This window comes from Poecilia mexicana, unplaced genomic scaffold (assembly GCF_051168715.1).
Source record: "Poecilia mexicana isolate PSO_F unplaced genomic scaffold, ASM5116871v1 scaffold_2, whole genome shotgun sequence".
Lineage (NCBI taxonomy): Eukaryota > Metazoa > Chordata > Actinopteri > Cyprinodontiformes > Poeciliidae > Poecilia > Poecilia mexicana.
Genome location: NW_028263371.1, coordinates 42,115,640 through 42,139,982, shown reverse-complemented (window position 1 = coordinate 42,139,982; position 24,343 = coordinate 42,115,640). Strand labels below are relative to the sequence as shown.

General features: G+C 39.3%; 1 protein-coding gene across 2 annotated transcripts; it reads left to right on the top strand.

The window, feature by feature from the left end:
• The first annotated feature begins 96 nt into the window (after nucleotides 1-96).
• atf2 (activating transcription factor 2) lies at nucleotides 97-23,909 on the top strand. 2 transcript variants are annotated; one of them, XM_088001009.1, is made up of 14 exons: nucleotides 97-1,703; nucleotides 2,287-2,359; nucleotides 2,657-2,753; nucleotides 2,842-2,960; nucleotides 3,055-3,180; nucleotides 3,480-3,658; nucleotides 5,577-5,691; nucleotides 6,959-7,051; nucleotides 7,578-7,642; nucleotide 7,702; nucleotides 11,421-11,666; nucleotides 11,913-12,119; nucleotides 15,256-15,361; nucleotides 20,956-23,909. In XM_088001009.1, the coding sequence occupies exons 2-14, from the start codon at nucleotides 2,312-2,314 to the stop codon at nucleotides 21,183-21,185; spliced, it is 1,632 nt and encodes a 543-aa protein (XP_087857135.1). In that variant the 5' UTR covers nucleotides 97-1,703; nucleotides 2,287-2,311; the 3' UTR covers nucleotides 21,186-23,909. The 2 variants fall into 2 exon arrangements, with proteins under 2 accessions (XP_087857135.1, XP_087857132.1); XM_088001006.1 differs by lacking the exons at nucleotides 97-1,703; nucleotides 7,578-7,642; nucleotide 7,702 and having other exon boundaries at nucleotides 2,297-2,359.
• The last annotated feature ends 434 nt before the right edge of the window (nucleotides 23,910-24,343 follow it).

Genomic DNA, 24,343 nt, shown 5'->3' with positions numbered 1-24,343 from the left:
ATGGGAAGCGTTTAGCTTTTGTGAATGTCATCTTTTTCAGTGTAGGATTTGCTTAGATCTGCCACAAATCAGCCTCGTTTTCACCTAGCCTTTTGGGGTCCACCTTAATGACTTTGACATTCAGCTGCAGTTAATACTGTAATTAGACAGCAAGTGGCAACTTGCTTTTGTACATGGCACTGAATAAACTTAGATGATTTAATTGAGTTAAATGTTTCCTTTTCCTTCGCCACCACAATGTTTCAAAAGCTACAAAATAGTCATTAAGCTTGACTGATTAGCTCTTCACTGACTAATTAGAAAAAAAATATACTTTAAACAGTGAAACTTTTGTCCAGTGCTTGGGGAACTCTTCAGGGGCAGCTTGAAGACTATATTTTGAGCTCTATTGTGCACAGCTGCTTTAGTTTCAGTGTATGTTGCACTTCATTCCAAATCATCAAAGTAAATGTCAAAAAGAGTACTTTAGAACCCCCATACAGATTCCTACACAAACATTTCTGTTTTTGATTATTCTGCCTTACAGCTAAATGGGAGGGGAAACAAATCCAGCTTCTTTGAAATATATAAAATATTACAGAGATGGTTTACATGAACTGTACTGCTGTATATTACATCATATGGGTAATATATATATATATATAACTTAAATTGCTGCATTGGCTAATCACTTTGGCATTACTATGCCAAGCACAGGTTCCTCTTGGCAGCCTTCAACCGATCTACATTGTTGGTTCGGGTGTCAAACCAAGCCAGTTTGCTGGCTAATCAGACAGTTATATGGTTGTTGAATCATGTTCCGATACTGACTGCAATGCAAGGCCTGCTTTAAAATGAAGTCTCTAAAGCTTGTGAGCAATGTAAAGCATTAAGTACCAAAAAAATATCCTGGAGAATGATTGTGCTGCTTCTTGATTTGACTAAGCCTGGTGGACCAACACCAAAATATGCCTCGCTTAATCATCACCAACTGTTAAAACATCACAATTGGGGCCATACTGCTTGGATTTTTAACTCTCCTCTCTTTTCCATGGACCAGGTAAGATTCTTCTATCGTTTTACCTTTAGGAAGGATTTAATGCAACAAATGTGAGTTCTGGGTATATCCATGTGGTGGTTCTTCAAGAAATGACTCCATCACAAGTTGACACCTTGTGAATCTCCCCCAATGGTATTTTCATCACAATCCTCTAAGACTGTGACAGTACCTCTTGTTTGTGCATCTTCTTCCACACCTTTTCCTTTCACTCGATTTTCCATTGATAGGCTTGCAGCAATCTGTTAGTTACTTTTGCCAGTGGCAGTCTGCTGGACACTGAAGTAAGAAATCATGTCCAGCAGAACTGCTCTATGATAATATACTAGAGCAGCTCTTCTGTATTAAAAATTTATTAACATTCTTATGTAGCCGTTTTGGGGTTTTAATTTCTTGTAATCTATTAATCCTCAAATTGAACTGAAATAAACCTATAAATTGTATCACTTTGTGTCTAATTAATCAACATACCACAAGTTAAACAGGCTTATCTAACATTTGAAGATGTTTTATTAATCATTCCTTCATAATCGTATCTTGTACCTTCTCGTCTCTTCAATGAGAATCGCTCTTGTGTGGGTGTAAGGTTTACGGAAGACGTCGACTTGCTCTCGCGATACTTTGGACAAGCCGTGGGATTTTAGAAATCGAGGGTTGTGGCAGAGGGGTAAGTGACTACATAAACTGATAACGGACGTGTTCTCAACTGTGTTAAAATACAGCATCTGAGTGACCGTGGGCTACTCTTGTTTGGCGCAATAAACCCAGAGCTAAACTAGACGCTGACGTCTGATATGTTTACAGTGACAGTTAGCTTCTAATATGGCGACGACTGTGTGTCAACGCAGGGCTAAGGCTGCTTCATGGAAGCGACTGGAACCAGATGAACCTCTGTAGCATCCTTACAGCTGTTCTGTGAGCGCAGGGTGATTATTTACAGGTCAGATATGGGACTCCCGATAAAACAAACTAACTTTTGTGTTTGAATAAAATTATCTTTACGTTTTCTATGAGAACATGGACTTGTAAGCAACCACCGCAACCGCCCCTTATCGATAAGGCTTTGTTCAGATTTGCTCAGAGCCTTCACATTTACAATCAATGCTGCGTTTATTTACATGTTAGTATGAACTCTGATCTTTGGCAAAAATCTAACTATAGCGGTAAGGTTGTTTCACGGCAACATGTATATAAAAAAAGGAAATTCGTTCCCATATTTAGATCAAACTTGTTTTTTTGTTTAATTATAGGTGGAAGTAAAAGGAACTCCTTAATATGAGTGATGATAAACCTTTCCAGTGCACTGCTCCTGGGTGTGGACAGGTAAATCCCTGGAGTTTTCAGTCATTAAAAATTGCATTAAAAATAAATAACATAGACTTTATATACCTATGTATATGATCCTTATCATGTGTCCTCATTCATATATATATATATATATATATATATATATATATATATATATATATATATATATATATATATATATATATATAAAGTGTTACAGTAAAAAGTAACCAAAATGTTTTTTGGGGGGGTTGGCCACAAGAAACAATTACATTTTTATTATGATGCTTTTATTTTTTTATTTTTTATCACTTTTATTTGTACCACACATAGAGATTCACAAATGAAGACCATTTGGCTGTCCACAAACACAAGCATGAGATGACACTGAAGTTTGGCCCAGCAAGAAATGATAATCTTATCATTGCAGGTGAGTGCACTACTAGTTTCAGGTGGGCTACTTAAATGACAAGTATTTTATCCCCAAGCCAGTTTACTTACAATAATGTCCATTTCAGACCAAACTCCTACACCCACCCGCTTTTTAAAGAATTGCGAGGAAGTCGGTCTCTTTAACGAACTCGCAAGTCCTTTCGATCATGACTTCAAAAAATCGGCCGAAGATGACATCAAAAAGGTGCTAAACTTGCTTCCAGATCATCTTACTTTAGGGTCCATTTTGAACTTTTTTCCTGATCATCCTTATTCTGTTTTTGGTCCTTGTTTTGCAGCTACCCCTGGATTTGTCACCGCTTGCTACACCAATTATACGCAACAAAATTGAGGAACCCACAGTTATAGACGCACATAGAGACAGTCCACTGCCTCATCCTGAATCCACTACAAGTGACGATAAGGTAAAGCTTAAAAAGCTACCCCTTGTTGACTTGTGGCTTGTGATTTTCTCCTGATTGTCTTATCAATTTAACTGCTGTATAGTTTGTGGATTTACTGCTATGAGCTCCTTGAAATAGGGTACTTGTGTAATGATAACTATCGGGCCGATGTTGTGCATTAGCCCGATAGTTATCGAGCCAAAGAAGATTTGCTTCTTCTCCTGATAAATGAGTGACTCCATCATGTTAGAGGTGTACAATTAAGTGATCTGGTGTTGATGACGCATTCCTGCAGCTATGGTCTTGTATGGTGTTTTCAGGACTTATCTTTGCAGCCAGCCTCACTGCCAACATCCACTATAGTCCACCCTGCATCCCTCCAAGTTCCCAATGTACTTCTAGCAACCACAGAGGCTAGTGTTGTAATACAGCCAGCTCTCCCATCGCCAACATCTAGCTCTGTTATTACTCAAGTCCCCTCCACTAATAGGCCTATAGTGTAAGTAACAAAATGCGTCCATTTAAAAAAAAAAACATCTTAGTTTCTACAAAATCACTTGTGCAGTATATTGTGGTGAGCTTGCATTTTCTGCGGCATGCGCTTGTTCTTTTGTTGTTGTTGTCTTTTTTTTTTTAATTCATTTGCATTCTGAAAAGTTTTTATTTAGCTGCAAAGAAATTATGTTCCATCAAGTTAAAAGAATATATATATATTGGTGTTGTTCAGATACTGTGTTTATTTTTTTGAGTGAGAAGTGAAGTAAGAGATTGGGTTTTGTATTTAACCTTCACTATTAGGAAGCACTTTTCAACCGAGTTCCCATAATCTTTGGCTGTTTGACAAAGATAAAAAGTTAAAACTGACTGGGAGTCATGATGGTTAAACATTAGATTTTTTTTTTTTATTACAAATTTGCTCTCAGGCAGAGTTGAACAAATCAACTGAGTTTAGACTGAAAACCTAGTGTTTCATTCAGAAGTTTTAACACTTCCATGAAGGTCATAAACTGTGATTTGGGCAAATCACCATTAGCACAACACTGAAGCCTGATCTTGAAAGTGCTACCTTGATCCTTGACATTTTGCACAAAAAAGGGGCTAATTTTAAGCAAACACTGATTCTGTAAGGACGAGTTGAGAGATATCCAACCAGAATTATTCCAGAAGCTTGTTGACGGCGATAAGAAATGTGTTTTCAAACGACAACTAGCAAAGGGACGTTCAACTGAAAATGAAAAAGGATGCATTTGAAGCATGTTTGTATGTTTTTGATGCTGGATTTGAACACAAGTTTGAATGTATTTTGGTTAGAATTCTTGACGGTTCTTCTGTGTGTGTGTAGCAAAGCTAAGTATATAAATTTTTGCTAATCCTACCTTTACCTTTGTTCTAAGAATATAGTACGACTTGAGTATAGGAAGTAGAAAACCTTTTGAATTCAGTAGAGTTGTGAAGAAGAAATTTATTTTCTGGAACGAGTATTTATGATTGCAATGAACACCAGAAGAGTTTGACAAACTCAGTTGATTCTTCTGTATCTGCCATATATCACTGTATCTGGGCAACACCGATCATTATCAGGTTTCATGTAAAGTCTTTTTTTTGTCGAGTTGTTCCTGTATGGTCTGTGATATTTGCATTTTAGAGTAGAGGTTTAGGAACTCATTTTTTTTTTTTTTTTGTTTCCTTTATCTCATCTCTGTCATCTAAGTATGTCATAATTGTATGCTGATAATCACTCTGTCTTGTAGGGATTTTTTTTTTTCCAAGTCAGGTTGTGTGGAGTTGTCAGCAGTCAGTATTTTACATTCAGTAGATTGTGACCACAGTTACCGTAGCTTAAATACATACTTTTGACCAAAGAGTGGATAAAATGACTTGGATCTGAAGCGGACATGTTCTAAAATGAATATCTTAAAACATTTCCAGCCCCAAAAAGCTAATGTTAATGGTGTTTTTATGAACCTTTACCCTGCTGTCTCTTTTTTGGTCATCTACTTTAAAGTTTCTGGTCTTTAAGAAAAAGTGTTAAATTTGAAACTTGCATTTCAAATCATGAGGTGATTCAGGTTCTCTGTTACGTCACTTAACCTGCTTTGTTTAGCTAAGCAGGAGTTTAATTGACAAAAAGCATGGATGCTCAGTTTAAATAGCTGATTCATGCAAATCAAATAACCGTGTAAGATTGGTACTTACCCTGGTATTACCAGTTACTAGCACCAATCAAAATTACTTTCTTTTTCTTTCGATAAGACTTGGGCTACTGTTTACAGCAGGTAAAGCACTGGCTGTTGACAATAACTCTGCAAAACCTGAATTAAAATTGAATCAGTTTATTCCTTCAAGACATCCTGTTTATGTATTGATTGCACAGTTGTTTTGTGTTTTACTTAATTGTGGTTTCTTTTCTCTTTTAGCCCGGTGACTGGTACCTTCCCTGTGCTCTTACAGTTGCCTAATGGCCAGACCATGCCAGTTGCAATACCTGCATCAATTACAAGCTCAAGTGTACATATCCCAACTACAATCCCAGTGAGTGCTCTGCCAAAAATAATTTGCTTAATTTGAGTATTCCCGAAATTAGATTCTGTGTCGTATCAGCTCTTTTGGATTTTCTGTATTTTCTCCCGTACAAACGCAGAATTCAATCGCTTTAACAAATAAAGGTACTATGTAGAGGTTCAATCGTCCTGTAACTGGAATCAGCCAGCTTTTAGCTTGAGGAATTGGCTGGTTACGGGTCAGCACCGAACTGAAGAGTCCTATGTTTGGCAAACAGTGAGGTTTGCTGACATGCTAGCTTCTCTTTTTAAATGCAAATTAAATTACTCGGAGCATATTCTTGTTTTAAAATTGACCTGGATACACATTTAAGTAAGTGCGAAGTTATCTCGCCTGAAATATTGCTCAATAACGCATAAAACACATCACATTGTACAGAGGTACTGTGAGACATTCTCGTGATTTGGCAGTCACCTCAGAGAATGAGAGGTTGAGGGAAATAATGAACTTACAAGTAAAACAGTCTGTTAGTGCTGGAAAGAAACAGGATTTAGCTAAGCTGCTTCAGGCTTGAGGCCAGGATGCCTTACAGAGCTCTGTCCTTGTAGAATTAAACAACCAGATTTTCATCTCTGGCACAATTGAGAAATGTTTTTTTGATTGTTTCAGTAACACAAACCTCAGGTGTGGTCTGAATAGTGCAACTCCCTCACATGGATGCCTGTCTTATTTTGCGTTGCCACCACGATTGTCTGCGTGGAACGCTGAGAGGCAGATGATTATCTCCTGATAGAGGCACAGCAGGGAGAAGTCTCCATCTCCCCTGTCTGCTGGGGATAAGGAGAGCCTCTGACAAGTAAAGAAGGGCAGAAATAGATGGAGAACACGAGCCACCAGTGGGGCTCCCTCTTCCTCGATCATCTCCTCCTCCCCACCCCTCTCATGTGTTCCCCGCCTCCCTCACTGTCTCGCTGTCAGCGGCTGTGAGAAGAGGCCTGAATTTGGCCTTCTGACTCGCGTCTCTCCATCCTCTCCTCAGCTTCCCTGTCCATATGCTCTCACTCAGGCAGGCAGAGGTTCATTAGCGTGCACGCTGCATCTCCATGTGGCGCTGCCTCCGCAAAATAACAGGCCATCCAACCTAATGAGGCTGAGAGATGGGGGGGAAACTCTGAGAGTCTGCCATAGCTGTGAGTGTTTGTGTTGCGGGGCGAGGCGGAGGGGGCCAACACCAGGCTTTTTCCCGCCGAAGACTAATTTTCTCTGGTCTGATCTGTGTCTGTGTCTCTGTTGTCAGCTTGTCAGACCTGTCACCGTAGTGCCTGCCGTCCCTGGAATCCCTGGACCTCCCTCGCCTCAGCCTCAGCCCGTCCAATCAGAAGCAAAGCTGGTATTTATTAACTCATTTACATCGGATATAATTTCCATGCTGTGTCTGTTATTTCCCATCTGAGGGAGATGATAACAGCCAAGGCAATAAGAGGTTCTAGCATTAAAGGAGTAATACAATGGTTAGCCTTTTTCCCAGTAAGATTGCTCCTTTTTTCAATCAACAATTCTTCTGGAGTTGATGCCCTTTGATAATCAAAAAATAGTTTTAGTCATTTATAAAACAGCATGTCACACAATATATTATAACATCTTTGGCAGAATGATATCTACAAATAACAAAAATGGTCATTTAGAACTTTACCAGAAATACTTTTAGAACATAAACTAGAGTTGGACTTTAAAATTAGCTGGTTAATGGTATTAGATTATTTTGAGCTGAACTAACCAGCTGGTTGAAAACTCAAAAATCAGTTTTTTTTTTTTTTTTTCAACAACACTCATCAGAGTGGAAGTTGCAAAAAAAACTTAAAACCCGCTTTCATATCATTATTTATTCTGTGATCGTCACGTCTTTTACACCTCAGGTCTTAACACAGAATGGGGATTTTAAGTCGGACAACCAAAATCACTTCCCTGATCCACCTCCGAGGTTTTTCCCGAACTTCTAATTATTATGAACTTAAAGCAGTGAAAAATATTTCTTTAAAGAGTATGGAGTAGTGATTTGAAAAAAAGTAAAAACAGCAGCAGCACAAGTTTCTCACCAAGTAGCACAGATTTTCCTGTGTCACTGGTCTGAGAAATATGATGACCAACATGATGAACTAAAGGTTCGGCGCATGTTTCCTGAACAGATCATGCAGTGACACACACAGTACAGATCGATAACCACTACAACTCGGGCAACACCACAAAGTTTCACTTTATGCAAAATGAAGTTTCTAAGATGCAATAAACTTTTTTTTTTTAAATATATATATCATTTTAACTGACCTATTGGGAACACCCTGAAGTAAACATAAAAAATTGCTTCAATAAAAATAATGGATTATTAAAATTAAGATGTCAAGAGTTGTGGTAGGTCATTAAAAGTGCCTTAAAAGTCTCGAGGCAACTATTAATCCTTTATATGGGATCAGGAAATTATTGTGTTGTGTAATCCAGTATTGTCCCTTACAGTTTGCGGGGTCAACTTTAACTCATCATTTTATGTCAGGCCCATTCAACACATGTAGATAAATGAAGTATGAACTGAGAGACGCTAACCTTTAACCCTTCACAATTAGAAACGCTGCAGGTGTGAACAGCAAATTTAAGGCGCCTGAAATGTCAAGACTATAATTATTTTGTCTTTGCTCATAAAACCTGGTTTTACAGCAAGTGTTATTACACACACAGTTACTTTGCTTTGGGTTCGTGTATAACTAAAAAGACTGCCTTTTACAGGATGTGTAGAAAAAAAGCAATTTGAATGCTGATGAATATTTTTATTAAAGAAGAATTAAAATCAACTCCATGAGAAGGTAAAGCCTTTACAAGATCTGCAAAACAGATATTGACCATATATCACTGACTGAGACAAATAAAACCATTTTGGAAAGCGTTCAATATAATTTATTTACATTAAGTTGAAAGTATAAATAGTTATTAATAATAGCCCCATGATTAATAAAATAAATAGTCAATTATTTTTCAATCTTAATCTAGACTGACCTTTTACTGGTCATAGTTTCCCTTTATTTTTCTTTCTCCTTTAATCTCAGGCATTCTTAATATCCTTTCTCAGACACATAAGTCACGAAAAACATGACTAAAATTCACCAAACATAGTATCGGATAAAAGCAACATGAAACAATTTCTCTCCTGTTTGAGAGAAGACACAGTAGAAAAACAATCATGGTGGGAATATTGATGATTTGTTTCAACATTTTCTAAAAAAGAAACCTGTTATGTGCAACGTCGTATGACTTCTCCCTGGAACTCGGATAACTGTACAGAAATTATTTATTTTTTTGGCATCATTTTGTTTCATTCCCAGCTCGAACCACCTGCTGGCAACTATCTCTGAAACAACATTCAAATGAATAAGGCATTTGTTGTTATGCAGGTAATAATAGAGGAAAAAAAAATTTGTACCTTTTTTCTTGTAGTTCTTTTACTTCCAACAATTACATTTTAAAAATGGATTTCGTATGGTGATAATTAGAAATATTTGTGCTAAAGAAACACATCATATTAACCCTCTACGGTGTGAGGACGGTCACAGCAGTCCTACATAGCAGAAGTGATAGTTAAAGCCCACTGTTCTGAAGTGTGTGGGCGGGAGATCAGAGGCAGTATGATGAAGCATAGATCACAGAACCCGTGAACATCGTGTAAGTGTTCACAGCGTGCTCTGCCTGTGGAAATTATCAGCCAAGCCGTAAAGAAGTGTGCATGTTGAGTGGGAAGGACTGATCCTGACTGGTGGGGAATAATAAAGGGCGGGGCAGCGAGTTATTCAAGATCACGCGGAGCAGAGATGACAAACGCCGAGACATCGTTTTGCACAGCACGCCGTCACCAGGGCCAACCTGACGGGAAGGAGGAGGGGCACGGGGGGGGGGCAACGAGCGAAAGCCAGCTGGGGGCATCCTGGCAAACGCTCAGCGAGGCACATTAAGTCAGCCTCACCCTGCATGGAACCTTTTGTTCAGCAGAATCCTGCCTGACCTGCATCCCCCTCACCCCCCACCACCACCACCACCTCCTCTTCCTCCTCTTCCCCCCTCCTCACTAGCGGCGCCTCCCACCGCACTCGGCTCATCAGCAAACACCTAATGAGCCTGCATCAAGAAAACAGACCCCCAGCTCAACCTGCCCGCTTCCCACCCCCACCCGGCTCTCGTGAGGAGGGGAGCCGGCGTAGACGGCACTTTACAAGGACTGATGATGCTGCAAAGACCACAATAATGATAATTAACTTGCTGAATTTAGAAGATTATGCTGTTAATTAGTTGCAAAATAAAGATAAGTAATATAGTAGCAGATGGTTGAATAACACCCATGAGATGGAGGGTTATTACACTGATGAGGTTTCCATGGCAGAGATGAAATATGGATCTGACTGGCTTTTCCCTCATTCTGCAGGCCATTCCAGGAGAATAATATCTTGTTTCTGCCAGAAGAGCTTCTGGAAGGGTATTACACGATAAACTAATTTGGTAGATAGATTGGTCTGGCAAAGGTAGCCGTTGGAATAATGCGGTGCTCTGTTTTGCCATGTAAATGTGTTCTCTCTCACTTTGTTATGGCTTGAACAGCCTCATTCACTTTCACCTTGTTTGCCGAAGGTTTGATGTTGGAAAAAAAAAATTGACCTGTGAATTTCACACACCGGCTTGTAGAGGAAGAGATCCCGCAAATAGACAGTTTTTATCTCAAGTCATCAGTGGATTTCGCCAAACACCCCTTTTTGAGTCACTACGAAACATGCGATGTAATTGTGCGGAGCCTGACAAGTCGTGGTAAAAATGGGGAAGATGAGGTCTTTAATGGGTCTTTTGGTCTCTATCACTTCGGCTAACCAACAACATTTAATACAGTTGTGTGTGTGAAGTAATCCAGTATCGTATACACGTGCTAAGCCTTCTCTGAAGCAAGTTTTTAAGAGCTACTCACTACATTTTTTTTAACCATTTTTATTTCAACTTTTCCAACAGAGCTCTCTCTGACAGCATTCTATCTACAGATAGAAAGTAGCCTTCTGGCTAATTCTGGCATTTTTATATTGATATGATTATCAATATGCATTTCCCCTTTTAAATTTTTAACTAACTTATAGCATTGTATGACTCTAGAAGTTAGTAGCTAATATAAAAATGTCCATAATCTTGCTTATTTATGGCAAATGCTGCAATTTCTTACACGGCAACTGCAGATGAGTAAAAAGCTTTAAAAGTAATGTATTTTTATTGCAGAATCATAATATTACACTGGAAATATGTTGGAAAAATACAAGGCTATGATGTGTGCAATAATTCAGAGTTATTGGTGGAGCCCGCTAATTATTTTCCACAAATTCTTTCTTCCACGTACGTTACCTCAGCTGGCTGAGAGGGACAGCTGCATGAAGGGTTTGATGGCTGTATTGCCAATACGCATTTTGTTTAATGTTGAGAATGGTAATAATACTTTTTAACTTCCCTTTATTTCTAAAAAATAATTGAGAACAATGAAAACAACTTTAATCATTTGAGAGATGCCTGTCCGATTTCCTGTCTGATACAAACTCTCTGGTTTATTAAAAAATAATTTTAAATCCAATTATCTGAGATGTATTAATAAGTTGGGGGTTAGCTGTGTACACATAGTTTTGAACCAGTTCTTGTTTATAATAATTGTTTGTCAAGCTGTTTAATGACCATCTGACCTCTTCTGTTCGCAGAAACTGAAAGCCACATTAAGCCAGCAGCTTCCTCAGGTAACCAATGGAGATGGAGGCGAGGTCCAGAGCAGTGCAGTAACCCACACTGTTAATCCGGCTTCCCCTGCTCCGACCCCGACTCCAGTCCCGACTCCTCCAACCCCGGCGCCGGCTGCGATCCTAACTCCGGCTCCCCAACTGCCTACAACTGAGGAAGCCTCCACACATTCCCTCCAGCAGCCAGCCACCTCCACCACAGAAACACCTGTAGGTTTTCATGCCAACAGTCCAACTTGTATCCTGAGAACACCCCACTTAGTGGCAGAAGGTTTTATTGAGGGGTATTTTAATGACGCTCTGTTTGCATAAAGCAGAGTATCAAAGAACAAATTTGACAACAGCTTTGATTATTCACACTTCCCTAACTGTAGTGCTGAAGTTTTCCCATGAGCAATCATTGAACATGTTTTTAGAACTACATGCATGTATGTCCTTCCTATTGTCACCTTCCAGGCTTCCCCTGCTCCCCCTGTGCCAAACCCTCAAACCACCGGGGGCCGGCGGCGCAGAACCACAAGCGAAGACCCCGATGAGAAGAGACGCAAGTTCTTGGAGCGCAACCGGGCCGCAGCGTCTCGCTGTCGGCAGAAGAGGAAAGTGTGGGTCCAGTCTCTGGAAAAGAAGGCCGAGGACCTGGGCTCCATGAATACACAACTACAGGTGATCCCAGACACCATGCAACAATCTGTTTGTTTTTTTTTGTTTTTTTGTTATTATTTTTGTGTGTGCTAGCATTCAGATTCATAAATATGTGTGTGTATTCACCGTGCATCATGAAGAGATGTTACACACCCTTTTCCTCCTCTGCTGTGATGAAGTCATTAAAGCCGATTAAGCCGAGCTGCCGCGTGACAGCAGTAGAGTGTGAGCCCTTTACGTCGATACGTCCCTGTCAATAAAGATGTATCCTCCAGATGTCAGCCGCACACAAGCGTGTCGCCGCTTCTGTCTCGGCAGTTTACCGAATGGCCTCAAAAATCTCCCAGGGAAAAGGTGTCTTTTTGAACCTTCATTTCGCAGGAAGCAATTAGGATCTGATGCTGACAAGTTCGAAACAGTTCATGTGTCTGCTGTCTCTGTTGATAAGTGTGAGTCGGGGGTGCGGCACATCGGTGTTCCAGACAATTAAATGAGATGTGATGTTTACTTGCTTACCGTCTTGTTTTTTTTTTTTTTATAAAAGCAGAGTGAGATATGGAGGAAAGAGGAGGGGCCTACTAGACAGCATTAAAAAAATGCTTCAGAATGAAACGCCATTCAAAATCAAGTTATCGCCACGTTTCATGGTTGTTCTGTCTGAAGTTATATTTAAGTGAGAGAGGATCAAAACCAAGACATAGGTGAGTAAGAGCAGGTATATAAACAGAGAAAAGTGTCCCTAGAAAAGCTAGCTAAGAGGGGAACAACATGTGGTAGAGAATATAAGGCCACTTTATATCAAAGCATTAATCAGCAGAGCAGCTTTTGTGTGGAGAGAAAAAAAAAAAAGGAAACCCATGCTGACATGGCCCAGCTGATCAGCGAAACTGCCTCTAATGATGCACAATTATTTTAACATCATCCTTAACTGGCTTTTTAATGAGGTGTCAGACCAGACAGCTCATAGGGCTCTCAGCATTACCCAAGGCCCAATTGCTCACTTTCGATTAAGTTAGAAACGAGTTTTAACTCTCCGTTGTCCTGTTTAGGTTACTTTAACTTGTAGCTGTAGTGTAATTCGATGTAAACGATCCTTTAAAGTAAGCGGCGGATCTTCCGTCGTGCTCCCTGTGTCACTTTTTCAGCCCAAAACTTTATCTCTGTAATAAATTGGAAGGAGTATTAAAAAAAAAAAAGAGCCCACCTGTATTTATATTAGCTTTAAATGGCAGCAGACATGCTGGAAGCATTCTGAATACAGTGCTGGCTACATGTGATACATATGCTCCTTCCAGCTGTGTTTAAATCTGGCTTACAATAGCTCAGCCCTGCCAACACCAGCAAAACCAAACAGATGGAATCAGATAAATTGGCTGCTTTTAAACTAATAGATTAAGCCACTCGCAGTCCTTTAAAGGAGAAGAGAAGGAGCTTAAATCTGCCACTGGTTGTTGCGCGGGCCCCTGGCCGCTCTAAATCCAGTTAAAGTCACCTTCAGCGTAATGTGGCTCTCTTTTACGACATGCAGAAATCCTCAGCTCTCTTGGGAGCTGTAACGACACAGGAGTGTAAATCTCTGCAGCCTCTACGAAGTTGTACTGACAACCCTAACAGCTCACCTCTGACAAATGTGCTGGTTGGTAGCCAGTGAAGGCCCATAATTATTGTGCAGCAAGCAGTGTTTTATACTTTATCCTCTATTAATTTATTATATTGTTTCTCCTTTTTTGTGTTTGTTGTTTTCTCAGGGGAAGAAATGCAAGTTCCCCGGAATAATGCACAGCTCTAAAGTACAAATGGGGTCCTGAATATTGTAATTTAATGATTTCGTCATTAGCTCTAAAAAAGTGTAGCTATTCCTACGGGATGAAACAAAGGCAGTACTTGTGTGTGCATGTTATTATTCATGTTTGCTGCATGGATGAGAGAAAAAGCCTTTGCCTATTCTAATGACTATGGTCATGGGTGACATCTTGTGTCATAAGGTGCAGATTGCAACCACATCAAAACCAAATATCTGCCTTTTTTAGGTTCAGTCCAGCTAGAGTACGAGGCTGTTCAAAAACACTCTCATTTAATGGCTTATAATTATGTGTAGAATTGACCAAGATGTCGGCTTACAAGAGAACAACAGAAAATAAATACGTAGACATTGTCTAACAGGCAATTATAAGTGTGAAATAGTAGTACAACATCTAACACACAGATATAGAATTTTCCTTCTTGGAAGCTGCTTTCTGTTTTTAAATATTTTAATACACAAAATCTGTGATATGCTGAATTTTGATTCCCAAACTCCAGAAGGGAAGCTTTGACCTGCTAATACTGATTTTAGCCTATTGGGATTTTTCTTTAAGACAGTAGAAAAAGATGAAATAACAGCAATTTAAATACATGTTTTATCATTCTTGGTGTGACTTATCATATTAGAAGTAAGGGGAATGTTGCATCATGAGAGACAGAGGATTTGAGATAAATGTGGTTCAACAAATATTTCAAAATGAAGACAAATTGCTGATCATTTTGACATTTTAAGCTTTCTTTGGCCGATTAGAGGTGATAAATCTGTAGTCTCTGTGTGAATTCTCCAGAGAATGTAGGTCCTTATCTACATATGAGATTTCATTTCTGAATTCAGTGTGTTTTATGTCAGGCATGATTTGTAAAGCCAAAAGCTTAAAGCTGAACAACGTTGTAGTCTGTTCAGCCTTCCTGTTATCATTTTGAAGTCTCGCTGTCTTCTTCTGTTTCCTATAAAATACCTCTGTTCCGATTTGTAAATGCTTCATTGATACTGAGCTTACCAAACCAAAGAGTGTTGCTCTTAGTATGACTTGGTAGTGATTAGTATGAATTAAATGACTGGGGGGGGGGGGGAAATCTAATTGTTTCCAACCGGTCAGGTCGATCAAATTGAAAATTTTTAGATTGTGCTCACCAGCTGTTGTACTGGAGCTCCTCTAGTGCCAAAAAATGCATTTCATTTATTTTTATTTTTATTTTTTTATATATATATTTCTAGCTTAAGACATGTATCTACTTCAGAAAAATACTTGAAAAGCGTTGGTCTACATCTGCTCTTGGTGTTGTGGGGAACCTCCTTTCCGAAGAGAGACCATTTCTTTGACTGTCATCGTGTGTCTCTTGTTTCCCCAAGAATGAAGTCACCCTGCTGAGAAACGAAGTGGCTCAGCTGAAGCAGCTTCTTCTGGCTCATAAAGATTGCCCTGTAACCGTCATGCAGAAGAAGTCTGGCTATCACAGTGAGTAATGTTCCATTATTCTCGGCCTGAGGCTGCATGCGAAACGTGTTTAAAATGAGCTCCAGCTAAGGACACGTCTTAGCAGAAAGAACCATCGACATGCTAGGCTCTATTCTTCTTGCTCTCTGTAAAACTTTTCAGAACTTTAGATCTTTATTGGTGGTGCTGCTGTTCCCATCCTTTCAGAGGCCACAGCTGGCGTGTGAAGTGTTTTTCCGTCATCTGGCGCCCAGATAAACATTTGTGAGCTGACGTTAAATGTCTGTGCTCTTCAAGCAGGGTGTCTTTGTGTTATTGCTTCACCTGTATGTAGTGATTAACCCCCCCCACCCCCCCAACCTTTAATGTTTTCAGCTTACAGTGATCATCTTTATCAACACTTAAAGACGGTGCTGATTCTGAGGCTCTTCATTTAAATTTCTTGCCGTCGGCTTACTCTGCAGAGCATCGTAACACGTTCTCATTTAGAATCATTTCACCGATTTTTCTTCGTTTCCCTCAGATGGGGCCTCTTGTCATTTTGGTTTTGTGGTCATAACTCACCTCCCCTCACAGATAAGCCACTCTGCAAAAAGAGATTGCAACACACCCCCTCCTCCACACTGTAGCCCTAAACACATCGCCTGACTTGTATTGACAGTGATTGCCACTAAAATGAGTCCATTAAAGCGGCAGGCTTGTCAAGACTGCAGAAAATTTTCATTGTGGATCGTCCGCCAAGCAGCCCTGCATCATTATGCATCTCTTATTGCCTACCGTCCCACAGACACACTTCCTGTGTATGATGGGACTCGGGGCGTCCAGGCTGGAGTTGAAGGCTCATTTGGTGTGGTGCAGATGTTGTTCTTAGTGGCATCCACTAAAGAATGTGGTCATCTTTCCTCTCCAAGATCTCTACTCTCTCACTCTGGATATTTGTAAAGGTTGACACTTGAAGCACTTTTTGTCCTGTTTTGGAGGAATCGCCCAGATACGTCAGTCGATGTGGTTGACAAGACAGATTTAATACGAGCATAAACAAAAAAATCTAGTTCATATAGAGGCTGGACAAAAAACCTGAGAGGAAATATCAAACATTTACTCTGATATTCATCCAAATAACATTTTTAGAGTGTTTGAAAACTATTAAAACATTGTTGGATCTCCTTTCTTAGACTTCTCACTGTTATATATATATATATATATATATATATATATATATATATATATATATATATATATATATATATATATATATATATATATATATATATATATATATATATATATACACACACACACACACATTGCATCAACAGAACTTTCTTTACTCTAGCTTTTAAAAATGTCTAATGTGCTTTTATGATATAAATTCAGACATTTAATCTATAATTAAATTTGTTCATACATCTTCTGTATTTTAAATAGACAAATGAACAGCAAAGTCCAATAATGTAGAGTAAATGTAAATATTTCTTACAAATGAAAATCTGAGAAGTGTGGGATCAAATTTTGATTTGGCTCCCTCAGTGTTGTGGTACTCGAGATCGGTCTTGGTCTCGAGTCCGGTCTTAAGACCGTTTTCTGATGGTCTCGGTCTCGTCTCGGACTCGACCGCATTTGGTCTCGGTCTTGTCTCGGTCTCGGGCGCTGAGGACTCGGCATTTTATTTCAAGACCAGTCGAGACCGCAACTGTGAAAATATCACTAAACGTGCAGCATACTGTCCACTTTATTTGTTAACATCTTTGTTTTCAGCAGATGCAAAACGCACCGATTAAAATCCAAGCAACTACCTGTTTCTGTTACTCCTCCCTCCTGCTCCCCTCCCCACCTTTCACTCGCGCGCGCGGCGCTACTCCCTCCTCCCCCTCCCCACCTTTCACTCGCACGCGGCGCTCCAGGACATGCGCAGTGGTTTTCTCTCAGCGGCAGAAAATGTTTGTCTAATCGTCAGTAATATAATAGCGCTGCATAAATAGTAAGAAATCCGATGGCCAGAGCTAACTCAGCAGCGCTTCGCTTTCAGAGACGATGGGGACAACGTCTAACTATTTTCGTCACTTAGAAAAGTAGCTCAAAGAAGGTAAGCTCCGTTAACGTGATGTTAGCAAAGCTAGCTGCAGAGACACATAAGCATTGTAATGAAAAAAAGTCACTCACTGTCTGAGTTATTGTGCGGAGATGTTGACTGTCTTGTCGCATATATGGGACAACGCTATGTCCAAAAGTCTGCAATATAGTGATGTGACATTCAGAAACAGTCGATTCTCCTCCACGGCTCTTTACTTATAGATAGGACTGGAGTGTCACTCACTGAGAGCCGTTGTTCTATCAGATAGCCATACGCTGTCAGAATAGCATACATGCAGTGAGTACCATGCCTGCGCATGCGCATTAAGAAGTCCGACCGTCAGAGGAGTTGTCAGTTCACCACATGCAACAAGTTATGACGAAAATAAGTCATTAAATTGTTTTCAATGATAACTATATAGATATACATGTGTTGTCATGGTTTCAAAGTGTATTTAAAGCAGGTCTGGCTGCAGCTGGAGTCAGCTACAACACACGCCCGTGTAAAACTCACTTAACCGCTAAGTCAGGACGCCATACAACTGTTAATATCAAAGTGTATGACGATCTACGTCATGATTCTATGTTACTAGCATACATGCAGTGAGTACCATGCCAACACATGCGCCTTAAGAAGTTCGACCGTCAGTGGAGTTGTCAGTTCAGCATACGCAACAAGTTATGACAAAAATAAGTCATTAAATTGTTTATAATATGACATAATATGATAACTAGATAGATATACATGCGTTGTCATGGTTTCAAAGTGTATTTAAAGCAGGTCTGGCTGCAGTTGGATGCCATACAACTGTTAATAACTGTTAATAATGATCTATGTCATGATTCTATGTTGCTGATTAAATAAAATCATATGGTAATGACAGCGTATGCATGTCTGAGCTAAACGTACGACTATCTGACAACGTATGCTGATCTGACAGAACACCGTGAGTTTGTGCTAAGCGTATGACGATCTGACCTGACAGAACACCTGTTCTTTGTTCTTGTAATGCTCTGTGTGCACTGCATCATTATTTTATTTAATTATGTACGTTGATATTTAAATTAACAAATAACTAAAACACAAGAAAGAAAGGGCATGCACTCTTTGATTGTTTTTGTTCAAAGTGGCAACTGTAATGTCTGCCATGGTGTCAGACTACCTGGCTTCATGTACTGGGATAGAGAGTGAAAACAGTCACGATGAGCGCCTTCTGTTTGGTTAATTCTTGCTTGTTGCTCCTTGGTCAGTGTTGGTAGTTGAGCGTTATTTACCGTCAGGGCATTGCCTCAATTGCTATGTTTAATGGTGCAGACAGTGGTGGTTTCTTACATGAGCAATATGGGCAAATGCCCAGGGTGTTATGTTTTTAGGGATGGCACGAGACCATCACACATTTTAGCACAGAAATGGAATATTTAATATTGGTAAAATGTATTAAGTATTTAATATCTAGGTGTTTTTTATGGGAATATGGATCTTTCAGATTATTTTGAGAAGCAATTTCGATCATATTTTACATTTTATTGTATCATGTAGCGTGGACCGCTGGTCTTGGTCTTGACTCGGTCTCGACTTTCATCGGTCTTGGTCTTGACTTGGTCTCGGACCCTAAAAGTCTTGGTCTTGTCTCGGTCTCGATACACTCTGGTCTTGGTCTTGTCTTGGTCTCGGGTTAGGTGGTCTTGAACACAACACTGGGCTCCCTTTATTCTCATACCACCAAATAAAACCTTCTGCCACCAATTACATTCAGAAGTCACATAATTACTAAATAGAACATATGTGTGTGTTTAGTTTAATTTCAGTTTTAATCCAGATTTTTTTTTATCAGAGAGGTTTCTTGGAGAACAACAATGGACAAACAGCATCATGAAGAGAGGTCAGAGAGGAAAACTTGTGGCGACATTTAGGTCTTGAGGCGAAAGGTCAAGGTTCAAACAGCTCAATTCACCAGCTGACAATTGAAAGCATTAAATTAAACAAAGAAATAGAAGTTCATTGTAACTTTGAAGGTGCTGAGATCTGAAAATCTGTCGAAAGGACAGCAAAACGCTGTTTAATTCCACAACTCCCGATGATTGTTCAGTATTATTTACACTTTAAAATATCATGTGAACACCATGAACAAACCGTCCCCAATGGAAAACCAACTTTGGTAGTGGCAGCATCATCCTGTGGGTATGTTTTTTTTCCACAAGGATCTGGAAGCTGATTGGATCCGATGGGAGTTAAATACAAGGTAATCCTGGACTAAAAATATATTTGACCAGAGCTACAGTGGAATGATTTAGATCAAGGCATATTCATGTGTGAAAATGGCCTAGTCAATGTCCACATTAAATTCAGTTGAACAATGACAAAACGTGGAAAAGCTCAAAATGCAGGATTACTGTTGCAAGGCACTGAGGACCTTCCCTTGTTGGGAGTCACTGAAATAATCTACTTTGTTAATGAGTAAAGTCTTTTTATTAAACTCTGACCAATCCACTAAAGATCTCATCAAGCTTTATGTTTTCCCTGTTACAAATCCCATAAGGCCGCTCCGCCCTCCAGACCCTGTAATACCCTTCATCGTCTTGCCCAGGCGTAGCCGTGGCAGGTGGAAGGGAATAGCCCAGACTGCCCCGCAAACAAGCCAGGACATGGTTTCGCTTGGCAAGCCGAGCCGTCCATCTGTTTACGGCGAAGGCCCGCTTAAAAAAAAAACAAAAAAACAAGAAAAAAAAAAACAGGGGAGTGGAAATGAGCCCTCTTTGCCCTGGGAATCAGAAATTTAGAGTATTATGATAAATCCACTGGCCACCACTTAGTGTTGTTAAAAGCAATGATGTTCACTTGAACATGAAACAAAACTCACCAAGTTAATTTATTCTGAAGTTAACCTCCTGAAACAGAATAAAAATTAAAAAAAAACATTTTAGGGCAGGAAGGAGGCTGAAATCTCACCTTTTTTATGGAATCTTTTACATTCTCAGAGACCCAGTCATTAATTACAGAGAGCCATAACAAGTGACTTCATATCATTAGCCATATTAATTATCATTGTGCTCCTTATTCCTGTATGAAACAGAGCATGAGAGTGGAGTCTCTTTTTTTTTTCCATCAGGATCCAATTAATTCAAGCCAACTGCCTAACAGCTGGTGGCATTTCGACTCCAAGTCTTCCCTACTCTCCAGTGTGAGCATCATTAAAATCAGGTGCTGTAATCATCTGTCGCTGCAGTAGTTGGCAAGGTAACAAGAAACAAATGAGAATGCAGTTAGGGATGGGAAACAGTGCCACATGCCCCAGAATGTAATGCACCCTTATGATGTGGGTTTAAATTGACACTGGAGCGTTAATTAAAGGAAAGAGGTGCAAAAGTAGCATTATGGGGATTAATGAAATGGTTTGCAAACTCCACATGCAGATAGCTGTTTTGCATGTAATTAGGCTGCCGCAACAAAGCTATCCGGAGCCTTTTGGGTTCCACGTGCTAGGATGCAATCCAAGCGTGCGGTAGGCAACGTAACCGAGTGTTTCCCGATGCCTTCACAGTCTCCGACAAGGATGAAAGCTGCGAGGAGATGTCCGTCCCCAGCAGCCCGCAGAATGAGGCCATCCAGCACAGCTCCGTCAGCACCTCCAACGGGGTCAGCAGCTCCTCCTCCTCAACGACCCCGGCGGTCTCAGCCCCACCCAGCGCCGCTTCGGCCACATCCAAGCAGAGCACAGAGGAGAGCCAGCCGCGGAGGGCCAGCACCCGGTCCCAGCCTTCAGGGAGCTGATCACCCCAAACCGGTCCGGAGCATCCCACACTGGAGTGCTAATGGCTCTCAAACCTTTTTTTTGTGACAGAGGAAAAGGCTTCTCTCTCAGCTTCAGTTGTGGACCATACACTTTAATTTATTCTTGATTGTTTGGGTAAATGTTTGTTAACTTTTGTACTTGATAGTCTATGCTTTTAAAGATGCAATGTTTTCTCTTCACAAAAGAAAAGCACTTTAGGTGTAACTTGTAAAAAAAAAAAAAGAAATGTTGCTTTTAATTGTTTTCGTATATGTTTGACTTATTTATTTTGTACAGCAGCGAAAAGCAAAAAAAAAAAAAGGTATTTAACAAATTAACATTTTCTCAACTATTCTACTTCTAACGGGGTTATTGGGATGAAATCCACACCAGATGTTGGTTGCAACCCAAACTGTGTGCACATAAGAATTATTTTTAATAAACTAAGATTTAGTTTGTTAACTTTGTAAAATTGGACGGACCGTAGAGCAACCTTTTTGGTCATGACAGCTTCCGAAACAAGAAAAACAACCCACACCGTCAGGCTCCTACCTCCAAACTTAGCTGCTGGTGTGGCATTTTTGGGTTGACATCCAAGGCTATTTTTCATCGGAACATGTTGTGTCCAATGGCATCCTAAGAGTTTAATTTTAGTCTGATTCTCACTGTATTTCATTGACTTGCCCAAGTGTTTTACAGTAAACTTTAAATGAGCATCAGAATGTTTTTTTTTTTTTTTTTCCTTCAGCAAAGAAGTCTTGCACTTGCACCCCGGGTTGAGTGACTTATTTTTGTTTTCAGGGGAAAAGTGAACTTGCTAAATCTATCTGGATTTCTGTTTGATTGGTCTTTTGTTCTTGAGCAACTCTTCTGATTATTCTATTGACTCCTCTGTCATCAACTCAATGATGAGCCGAAGTGCTAAAACTCAAATCGGAGAAATGCAACTGCAGTGAAATCAGAATGTTTTGCAGCAATAATGTTGGAAAGGTCTTGAGAAAACTCTTGGCTTTTATCCATCATGAGATGCGTATTCATATGCCATTTAATTGGACTAAACCTAATGATATTGATTTGTACTGATATGGAGGATGGCTTTCTAAATACTGGCAGATTTGTTCTGTTTTCTTGGCTTTCTGTGACTTTTTTTTTCTGTTTAATGATTATTCGCTCCCACTGCATCTTATTACACACGTCTGAATTTATATATCTATTCGTTTTGATTTCTTTCTATATTTGCATTATTTTGGTTCTCACTAACCTATGGTGTGAATTTCATGCAAATATTCCCATTTGAAAACTACTTACTGAGAAAAAACGTTAAGGTGTTTAACACTTATATTACCTGCTGTATCTTATTCTTTTTCAATTGAAGGCAGTCATTTAGGCCATCATTAAGTTTACCAAAGTGCTAAGAGGTTCATTTGTCTTAATTTGATTTATAAGCACTCTCTTTGATGGTTTTTTTTTTTTTTTTTTTTTTTTTTGTATTTTTTGACCATTTTGCACATATGTAACAGATGACGGGTTTTACTTTTCAAGAGTTTGTTGAGCACTGGCAGCTTTTTAGAAGTAGATTTTTGAATGCTGACACAAACATTACATAGCTGAATTTGGCTGAGCTCAGCCGTAGTGTTGTAGTGCAAAGACTGAATGTTTGAGCTCACCTCTGCATGTAAAATAGTCTGAGGGAGGTGAGCTGCTTAGATCTGTGTGTTTTCTCATTAACATTCCAGCTGTAGCCTGATTGTCCCTGAAGCAGTGATTGTAGGATTGCAGTACTTTTTTCTTTCTATTTCTCAGTCTGTGGTGATGTTGACCTTATTCAGTGCCATTAATGTATTTTGCATAAATACCTTCTGTAATTTTGTTTTCTTTTGTTTTAAATACCAATTAAGCTTGGGTTGATTGTTGTTTTCCCAGATTTAAAGGGTCCCATGAACATGTTTGATCTGCAGAGATTTTCCTGCTTTGTAAACTGTTTGCTTTGCAAGTGACTCTTTATGGCTTTAGCATATAATGCAAAACTCTTCAGAACATTAAGCTTTCCATGAACAAGAACATTTTTAGGAAACATTGTAAAAAAAAACAAAACATCAACGTATCATATGTGGTCCTTAATATTTGATTTGATAGGGCTTTAGGATCTCAGCTCCATTAGCTGTTAAACTGACTCTTTAGGATACACATCGTATTGCCTCAATAGGGTTATCATGTAAAATGCCATCTTTCAGATGTGAACTGGAATTACATCAATTACATTAGTTACACTACAGCTAAAGCTCCTGAATAATTATGACTATTGAAGTAACCGCACGAAACAAATTTCAACTTTAAAAGTCAGTTTGCCTTTTCCTTCTTAGTCTGTACTGGCTTACTACTGTGTAGTTTTATAAACAGCTAACACATTGTTTTCTTAAAATGTGATTTTTAAGGTTTTATTGTTATGTGCTATCTGCATGAGATAACAATTCTCTGCGAGAATTTTACTGTTTATGTCCGAATTAAGAAAACGATATGAAACAAGTTATTACAACTTGACTTGTAGAAGCTTCTGTGATTTTTGATTTGGTTTTTGTTTTTTTCACCCGAGCTGTATGGCTACAAACGGGTTGTGATACTGTGTTGACAGTGTAATTGTAATGTGAAAGTTCTGTAAAAAAAAAAAAAAAAAAACTGATAAGCTGTTGTAATAAACCTTTTAATAACTCTTTAAACAGTTATCTGCCTTACATTTGGATGCTTTGCATTTAAAACATCAGATTTCTTTATTTGATTTCATAAAGGACATAAACAGTCGTTATGGGATTGGTATTGAAACAATAACCTCCACAGTAGTTTGATTGTTGCTCAGACCAAAATCCTAATGAATATTTACTTTGGTGTAGACTGCCACCTGGTGGACAATCATAGCCCTGGTTTATTGTCTGCACTGACAAGCCTATATTACGTAGATTTTGATACGGTTTGCTTTATAAGGATTTGAGGAAATGCAGGTTTTATTGTCCTAATGGCAAAAAAAAAAAAAAAAAAGTGGCCACAGCAACAAGTTAAATATCTGTGTTCCATTATGGACTTAGAAAACCTGGCACTGGATCAATGAAAAAGTAGAGGCATATTAGTCAAAACAATATTTGAACCTTGTGGAAAAGGAACA